The sequence below is a fragment of the Xiphophorus couchianus genome, chromosome 19 (genome assembly GCF_001444195.1).
Source record: "Xiphophorus couchianus chromosome 19, X_couchianus-1.0, whole genome shotgun sequence".
NCBI lineage: Eukaryota > Metazoa > Chordata > Actinopteri > Cyprinodontiformes > Poeciliidae > Xiphophorus > Xiphophorus couchianus.
The window spans coordinates 11,394,863-11,404,443 of NC_040246.1; the positions used below are offsets into that span (position 1 = coordinate 11,394,863).

Consider the following 9,581-nt stretch of genomic DNA (forward strand, 5'->3'; position numbering starts at 1 on the left):
TCAATTGCATTTATGAACTTAGTCTGATTCAGATGTTATAAGTACAACCACATGGTATACAAAATAAAAACAAGGTATACTTTCTCAGTTATGAATTAACAACAACACAGAGACAAAAATGGCCTGTTTTAAAGACCTTTGAAACAAACACACTTATACAAATATTCATGTAAAAAGAAATCAATACTACACAACTGTAGTTTAATGCTCTGAGTGGTTTATTAATTGAGTAATGTATTTGTGCTTGTCGTAGTTAATGGCACTGGAAATGATGAATCAATGTCCAGCTTCCATCTCTTCCTCCTCTTCCTCTTCTTCCTCCTCTTCTCCCTCCTCCTCCTCATCCTCCAGCAGAGCATCACGAGAGACCATGTAATCGGCCATGTTTGGGAGTCCGGTTATCACGCAGCAGCTAAGGGCGCTACGGAAGATTTCCATGTCGCAGGCCTCAGTCCACACATCTGTTAGGTTGTTGTAACACTCAACGTTGTAGCAAGTGGTATAGCCATTGAAGCCCCCAACAACAAAGAGCCTATCTTCAATCACTTCAATGCCAAAGTTGCTGCGGGTGGTAATCATGGATCCCACGTTCATCCAGAGATTAGTCTCAGGGTTGAAGGCCTCAGCAGTGCGCAGACGCCTGTTGCCATCAAAGCCACCAACCTGTTAGAGAGAAGGAAAGTGTGCCGGTTCAGGTCTTCAAGCAAGTTAGTACCTCATTAAACACCAGGATACACAAGGAACAGCAGTTTAAAAAAGCAACAACTAAGACCAAAAATACACACAATCTGAAGTTCTAAATTTAGTAGGTTTTGATATTAAGATGAGCAACTCAACCCAAGTAATTGCTTTGCCATGGTCATTGGCTTAGGTCTGGATTTTGTTGATAAATTCAAGGACATATCTTTAAAAGGATTAATAATCATTTAGCAATGAAAAAAGAATGAAATAACATTGGGAGATTGGACAGAGTTTTATTCTTTGTCAAGAAAAACATTTGTCTGAAAAATTGAGATGTTTCCAAGATTACTGGCATGGTACAGTAATCCAACAGGAGGTGGCTCAGTGAGAGAGAGGATGAATTATGATCTGGGACTTTTGTCCTTTTAGGGAGCTTCAGTTTGTGCATGGTCGTCACACCACGGATAATACAGACCATACAGTAATCGTCCCTCTTGACTGAGGGTCCCAGTGTTTTCTGTGTTCACCATTTTAACAGGGCAGCAAGGCACGTTACCACATCCATCAGAAAAGTTGCTTCTTCCAGGAGAATACCCTCTTTTTAAGCCATCCTACCTGTTTTCCTGATCCAAATCCCACTAAAAACATTTTGAGGTCTGGGTTTACATAAACAGACATCGGTTCCTCAAAAAAGCTTTTACAGTGATAAACAAGAAAATTGGGTCTACTCACCGCTGACTTCTTTTTAACCCATTTATTCTCATTCTCTATTTTTCAAACTCCCTAAATCTATATATTAGTTTGTCTTTTGCTTCTGTTTCTTTCATTTAAATTCTTAGGTTCTATTTACCACGCTGGATCATACCAGGGTTTTTTCCTGCTGATCCTTAAAATTTTTATGATGAGTGTATATCAGCATTATACGATAGCTTTGTAAAACTTTTTACAGGGGTGCCATGGTGTTTTATTTGCAAAGGACACAACTAATGTCAGAAAAACAAACACCTAAAAAAGGTCCAAGCAACGCACAACATAGGCAAGAAATATTTTAGTTATTTTCTTTTATTTCAGATTTCAGTCACAGCTGCAGAATATTGATAACATTGTTTATTATATTAACATAATTTTATAATTACCTTTTGTCCAATAGATTAAAAGGTTTTTGCATATAAAAGTACAATTTAATTAACATAGACTCGAAGAATCTAAAACGGAACGTCAAATTTTACCCCTTCAGTTTTCGCACACAGCATGACATGATAAAGCAACACTACAAAATTAATTTATCTCCTGTTGTTCACTTCAGATACTTCCTGACATACTTTTGTAATGTTTTGAAATTTTTAATTGTGAACTTAATGACATAATATTTCACCCAAACATTAGATCTAGAAGACAACATCTCATGCATGTGGTAAATACCAAATGTTACCACAACACCACTAGTTAATTAAAGTACTAGTTGTGATGAAGGCGAATATCTGATTTGTCATATTACTTTGATTGCTTGGAGAAAAGCTAAGTTCATTATTGAGTGCAATTCTGCATGTTGGTTTTGACTCGACAAGCAGTGCACACACAGACAGCGATCTACATCCCAGAACATTTATATCGCTTTACCCCCATCAAAGTCTTGAGGTCCTGTGATTGAGACCCGTTCATTATTGATCCCTGCTCAAAACTAAAGGAGATGGTTTCAGTGGCTCCAAGACTCTGGACCTCACTTCTCTGACTTTCAGGCCAGCTAAAAACTTTTCTTTTTAAATCTGCTTTTTTTTTTAAAGTTACTTTGTGTATTCTTTTATTCTGCTTGTTGATTTTTATCTTAAAAAGCACTGTATAAGTAAAGTTTTACTTACTTACTTACCCTCCCTGCATCTGATCAGATTAGAAACAAGCAATGATGGAAGCCCTCACACATTATAAGTGAGGTTTCAACATCTATCTGTGCTTCAGCACTGTTTCCTGTACTTACTGCAAAAACATGACCTGCATAAGCAATGACTCCTATTCCACTGCGCCGGCTGTTCATGGGGGCAATCAGTGTCCACTGGTTGGTCTCTGGGGTGTAAAATTCAGCTGTCTGCAGGCACTCTGTTCCATTGAATCCCCCACAAATATAAATCTAAAAAAATAAATAAAATAGTCTTAAAGGATCTAACTGTTTATATCACAGACATCATGAAAGTATGTAGTGAAATTTCTTTTTTTTTTTAAAGTCACGAGTTGGGGTTTTGCTTTTCACTTTTTTTTTTTTTTTAAATGACAGGATAGTAATTGATTGTAACTTTTTGGGCATAAGGATACTTGGTCATACAGCAATGACATGAATGCCAGGAGTTTCCTTCAGCTCCTACACCTCTTTACAAACCAGCTACAAGGGCTTCATTGTCAGCAGAACAATCAAATCATCTTTTGAAAGGAACTCTTCTAGGAGGTACGTGAAACGTTGTTGCAGCTTTCAACACAAGCATAAAAACAGTGCCCCCTTTATAGTGCCTTTGCCAAAGTACAAGTATGTAAAATATTCAGCTCTATTCAACATATTTTCTATTGATCATATTTTCTGTAATCTGCTGAAGGAAAGCATCCCCACAGAATAATGCTGCCACCACTATATTTTACCATTTGGATATTCTTGCTTAGGGAGAGGCGCTGTGTACATTTTCTGCCGAATATGGCATTTTTTTGTACTGGCCAAAAAGGGGTTTTGTTTTTGTTGTTTTTTTTTGTTTGTTTGTTTGATTTTTTTTTTTTTCAATTTTGTTTTGTTCTCAGGGAATAGATGACAAATAGCTAGGTTATATTAACCAGTTGAACAATTCAATTTGTATTCTGAAATTTTCTTGGCAGTTTGGTTCCATTTATGTTTTCAAGCCTTCAGTTACCACAGTAGTTTCAAAATAGCACAAAACTCAGTTGACCCACCTTATTGTGAAGAGTGGTGCAGCTTGCATCACTCCTTTGCTCGTGCATGGGAGCAATCAAGTTCCACTGGTTTGTCTCCGGCTTATAGAACTCTGCTGTGTTCAGTCGCCCGTGTCCATTATAACCTCCCATGGCGTAAATACACCCATTCAGCACAGTCACACTCACGTAGCAGCGCCTGTGGTGCATGGGAGCCACCTCATGCCAGGTGTATGCAATGGGGTCAAACTTGCGAACGCTGTTGAAATGCTCCACCCTGTTGAAACCTCCGATGCAATAGACGTAGCCATTGAGGAAGGCGGCACCATGATAGGCACAAGGCCGCTCAAGGTTGTTGCCAACATTGGTCCAGCGGTCATAACGAACATCATATGCCTCAATGGCATTGGTTGGATCTCCACCACTCCACCCACCGATGGCTAGTAGGATAGTATTAGGCCGACGAGGGCGACCGAAGTTGCTGGTCAAATGGGTTCTAAATAATATAAGTTGACTCATGGTTCCCATTGCTTCAGACAGGAGGCCCACACAATGTTTTTTCACCAGCACATTTGGCAGCAGCTTGTCTTTGAAATATTCTATATTGAACAGGGCCAGTCGGATCTAGACAGAGATGACAGGAGAAAATGTATTTCTCTGCATTTTTCTGAATCTCATAAATGGTTGCAACATGTTCACCAAAGGTTTTTCAGTACTGTGTTTTGTTTTTCACAGTGTGTGAAAAACTACAGATCCTTTACAAAAAATCCTCAAAAGGAAATGTATACATATATTTAAATTTACATTTATATAAATGTATAAATTTTAGGCATAGTTAAATGACATCCTTATAACAAAATGTATTATTCTAATTGAACTATTTTTGTCGTTTTTATGACTTAAAGCAAACTAAAGATGTCTATGTCAATGGTAGTAGTTTCTGCAGTTGCACGTGAAAAACTGTTTGATTCTGTCTTTCAAATGGACTTTTAGTTCTGTGAATCCACTATGTTAAATAGGGCACACTTGAATGCAAAGAGTACCAGTAGTTCTTGTCTAAGGGAAGCTTGCTTCACAAAGTGCCATCAAGTTGCTTGCTAATTTGACTTCCGTCACACATTTATGCTGTACTTACGAAGTAAAGAAGCCAGAAGCCCATTAAAATGCTGTCTACATCGTTTTAAACTGTGTGATTGTGAGCATGAGTGGGAATAAAAATAGCAATAGGTATTTTGTTCCATATAACACAGTAGGAGTGTAAAAGGTAATTCGACTAAAAACCCACCTGTTTAGGATTGTATTTGAAACGTTATCAATTACAAATTTATTGATGGAACCTGACTTAATGTCGTGTTTTGATTGTTGATTCTATGTTTCATTGTGTTTCTACGTATGTTTGATATGATGTAAAGCACTTTGAAATGCCTTGCTGCTGAAATGTGCTATACAAATAAACTTTGATTGATTGATTGATAAAAATAAATTGCCCATGTGTAGGACTACTGCTTGGTGATGCTTTTAAAGAAATTTGTTACCATTGCATTTGTTTTATGTTGTCTGCTTTTGATTTATTTGCATTCTTAATGTATACTGTATATTTAAATATAGAAAATGTATCATTTTAAATTCTTAATGTGTTACTATCAAATATCATAGATTTACAACAAAAGCAGTATGAAGAAAATAATACTAATAGTTAAGAGGTTAGTTTTTAAAGTTTCAATTGAAACATGTACAAATGACAACTATCATGGGAATCCAACGAAAAAAGTATTTTTTTTACTAAAATTTACTTTTTTACTGCTTTAGATATATAATAACAATAATACACGGTACCTTTTTTCAACAAGTTTCCTGCAAATTCTATATCATAAAAGTTTTTGATGATTATACAAGTTAATTGTTGTTGCTTTTATTAAATATCTGAAGATTATTATCTTCAAATAATATTTGATTTAATTAAATTATTATATTTACTGTCTTTAGGGTGTTCTTTTTTCCTGCTGACATTATTTTTTATTTTGCAGTATCAAAACAAGCTGTATATCTTGAAGAACTTCATTCAAACTTTGTCTTCCCACCTTGGGGGAGGTAATGTACACACTTTGAGTTAAAATTATTTACTAAAACTTGCTATAGTCAATTTCTGTAAAAGGTGTTTTAGCAATGTACTGTTAAATGTACTCCAGTAAACTCAGCAAACTTCCTAATTAATTTTTTTGCTCTGCTTTCATAGCACAGCCTGAATAACATTGGCAAAGAAATAACGAAATAATAAACATGTGAGTATTTAAACTCAATCTAATGACTACACCTTAGTCATGAGAAGTTGGAAGTATGACTCTCGCTCTGGAAGATCATGAGAAGTCCACTTCAAAAGGGCCTCATACACCTTATTTTCCTTTGTCACATTCAGGTTATCTTTTTCTATGATCTCAGCTAGCTCGTTTGCAGAGAGCTGCAGGAACTCATCACACAAAACAATCTCCTCAAAGTGTTGCAGGATGTATTCAAAGGCATTCCAACGCAGCTCAGTGTGCACACAGATTGTTGCGTACCTCCAGATGCCGATGCAGTTGTCTGGCCTCATGAGACGCTTGAGGAACATGCAGCAGACATGCACTACCTCATGCACATTCAGCTGATCTGCTGCTTGAAGAAGCTCTTGCACGTTAGCCTCAGTGACAGTGAGAGAGTTTGTGTATGCATAGTCGAGGATGAGCCGCATCATTGCAGATGATATTCCTGGTATGTGAAACACCTTTTGTTCTGCGCTGGACCATCGTGTGAAGAGAGCACTGAGGAAGCACATCATAGAGTTTCATTAAGACACAACCATGTTTTATTTAATATTATACATATGTTCCACTCCATAACTTCTGTAAAAAGGTTCTCACTTACTGTAAAGTCTGCAGTGAAAATTTCTTAAACATAAAATAGAGCTATTGAGCTGATTGCAATTATTTTCTCTTAAGTACAATATGGTAACAATCTATCAATTAAACTAATTGTGTTTATATATGACAAAGTCTTAACATTTATTTTGCTTTTAGACAAAAGCAAAATAGTTTTTATGTCTCTTCAGACATACCTGGCATTTTTTGACGTTTTACTTCTGTCTTAGTCAGAGCAGGTGTCACAGCTTTTGTTGAAGACGGAAGTAGAACGTCGAAACATGTTAGGTATGTCTGAAGAGACATTAAAAATAAAGAAAGAAACTTTAAACTTTGGGAACAATGTAGCTCTGTAAGACCACTTGTTTAAAAAGGTATGGAGTAAAAGGTTTGATAAACCAAGTTTATGACAGGGAATCGATCTGAAAATGGGTGAGCTTAATATAGCCATTCAGTTTCTGAATGGCTCAATTATAGATATATACATTAAGATATGTAAAATATATAATGTCATGATCATCCTTGACCTTTTTTACATTTCACAAAGAACTGCATTGACAAATATACTCATGTAAATATCTTGTCAATTAAAAATATTGTATAGGTGGGTGTCGCATGGCTCAGTGGCTAGACTGGGTGTCTAACTGAAATGCATCACCATTTATTTTTTATCTGTACAAAAACTCTCAAATGTACTGCTAGTAGAAAAAGAAACTTATTGGAACATAAATGAATATGCATATGAAATGCTGATATAAGTACAGTCGCTTTAAAAAATATTAACTCCCTTTTTGTAATTTTGCAACAATTACAATCCCGCCCCATTGTCAAAGTGAAAAATTATTTCTACAAAATAATGACAAGTTCAAAAGTAACATAAAATATGTTATTGTATAAATATTAACTCAGTTTAAAATGACTGACCTAATTCAAAAGAGGTCCAGCCATTTGCTGCTAGTTGTCTCACAGTGAATGGAATGGAGAACACCTGAGTGCTGTGACTGTGTCGTAGGTGATTGTAGCATAAAGACACTCGTTTCTGGACATTAGTTCAATAATTAATCAATAACCATTACTTCCATTAAAGCATGAAGACCAAAGTAAACTCCAAGCAAATTACAGAAAAGGTTATTGAAAAATATAAGTCAGTTTAGTTCCATCAAAAAGAAATGGAAGCAATATGGTACGTCCATATTGCCATCCTCCCAAAAAATGAGTGACCGTGCAAGAAGGAAACTAGTGAGAAAGGCCACCAAGACACATCTGACAACACTGAAGGAGTTTATCAGCTGAGATGGGAGAGACTCTGCTTATAACTGTTGAATGAAAAAGCCACTGTTGAAGAAAACTCATATCAAGGCTCATATCATAAAATTTACCAAAAGGCATATAGGAGACTCAATGGTCAAGTGGAAAAAAGTCTTTTGTTCTGACAGGACCAAAAAGGAGCCTTTTAGCATTCAAACAAGACGCTATGTTTGGAGGACACCCAAAACCATACATCACCTCCACTGTGAAACATGACAGTGGCAGAATTATGTTGTGGGGATGCTTCTCTACAGCAAACCCTGGGAAGCTCTTAATGGTAGAAGATTAAAAAAAAGCGATCTGGAGGATTAAACACCAAATGTTCAGTACTTGTATAACACTTTAAGAAGTCCAGAAGTACTCCATACTTCAATCATTCACTCATTCACTCAAACTCACAATTGATGGTTGTTAGCTCACATCAATATAGCTAATGACCATGAATTGACGTTGTTAGCTACCAACTGATGGTAGCTAACAACCAATTGAAGTCATTAGCTACCATCAATTGGTAGTTAGCTACCATTAGTTGGTAGCTAATGACATCAATTGGTTGTTAGCAACCATCAGTTGGTAGCTAACAATGTTAATTGGTCATTAGCTACCAATTGTTGGTAGCTAATGACCATCAATTGGTAGTTAACTACCATCAATTGGTAGCTAACTACCAACTGACGGTAGCTAAGCATCAATTGGTAGCTAACAACAATCAATTGGTCGTTGGCTAACAGTGAGGCTGTCCTGGGACAGAAGCAAGGCTGTGAATACTTTTTATAGGCTCTGTACAACACAGGACTGTACATGACTTCTTGAAAATGCTGTGTACCAAACCTCTTGTCTCTCTCCATTCCTACCAATGTCTTCTTCTTTCTCCAATTCCAGCATCCTGCCTCTAATATCAAATTGTTCAAATCAAGCATCACAGAAATATGTTCAGTCAAGTGAGGCCTCATCAGCCTTACACGGATGAAATGCTTCATGTGCTGTTAAATTAGTGCCGCTTTCATTTACCACTATTAAAAATTAGGTTTGTGGTTTTAATGTTGTGTTTTAGTCAATGGTTACTAGTTAATGTGGATGTGAGTAAAGTATTTGAAGTCAAAACGAGTTGATGAACTAACATCCAAAGGAAATTAGCATTATGGTGATTGCTTTTAGTGATGTTATGAAAAACATTTATGCTAAACAGGAGATAGTCGCAAAACTCTAATATTTATGTTTCTAAATACTAGAGTTTCTAAATATTTATGTTGCATGTTTCTAATATTTATGTCTTTGTTACAATGTTTTACAATTAAATTATGTGATTTTCCCTCTGGGATTAAGAAAGTATATTAATTCATTCACTCATTCATACTTGTAAAACTACCCTTTTGTTCACTTTGGTTCGCCTTTCACACATGATTCAACGATACCTTTCAGTTTACTCATTATGACTACCGATTATCACCTTAAATCCTCAACTAAAAACAAAATATAGTATCTTTACCTGTTTATAAAAACACAGAAAGTAATCCAGTTTGACCAACTCACCAAAAATATGGGGTGCAGTTACAGAGGATGATCTTGTGAACTGGAAACTCCACTCCCTCAGCTATGATTATGGCGTCAGTTAATTTCCCCTCCAGGCGGAGTTGGTCACTCAAGCTGCGTGGCTTTTCTGTAGTCTGGACTTGTTCATTCATTTTTAACTCTGAAAAAAAAAATTATTTGTTTGCTCTGACTTTGTTTTTGCTTCCACTCACTCAGCTTAGGAAGAGTGGAATTCTGGACATATTGCTTTGTTATCAC

General features: G+C 36.2%; 1 protein-coding gene across 2 annotated transcripts; it reads right to left on the bottom strand.

The window, feature by feature from the left end:
• Positions 1 to 200: 200 nt before the first annotated feature.
• LOC114134844 (kelch-like protein 10) lies at positions 201 to 9,566 on the bottom strand. 2 transcript variants are annotated; one of them, XM_028001699.1, is made up of 6 exons: positions 9,324 to 9,451; positions 6,680 to 6,776; positions 5,903 to 6,386; positions 3,610 to 4,212; positions 2,657 to 2,806; positions 201 to 663 (listed from the first exon to the last, which is right to left on the bottom strand). In XM_028001699.1, the coding sequence occupies exons 3-6, from the start codon at positions 6,317 to 6,319 to the stop codon at positions 277 to 279; spliced, it is 1,557 nt and encodes a 518-aa protein (XP_027857500.1). In that variant the 5' UTR covers positions 6,320 to 6,386; positions 6,680 to 6,776; positions 9,324 to 9,451; the 3' UTR covers positions 201 to 276. The 2 variants fall into 2 exon arrangements, with proteins under 2 accessions (XP_027857500.1, XP_027857499.1); XM_028001698.1 differs by lacking the exon at positions 6,680 to 6,776 and having other exon boundaries at positions 9,324 to 9,566.
• Between the last annotated feature and the right edge of the window lie 15 nt (positions 9,567 to 9,581).

Coding starts and splice junctions, on each gene's coding strand:
- LOC114134844 (XM_028001698.1), bottom strand. CDS start 9,475: ATGAATGAACAAGTCCAGACTACAGAAAAGCCACGCAGCTTGAGTGAC. Junction 2,807..3,609: donor GCACCACTCTTCACAATAAG/GTGGGTCAACTG, acceptor TTATTTTTTTAG/ATTTATATTTGTGGGGGATT. Junction 664..2,656: donor ATGCAGGTCATGTTTTTGCA/GTAAGTACAGGA, acceptor TCTCTCTAACAG/GTTGGTGGCTTTGATGGCAA.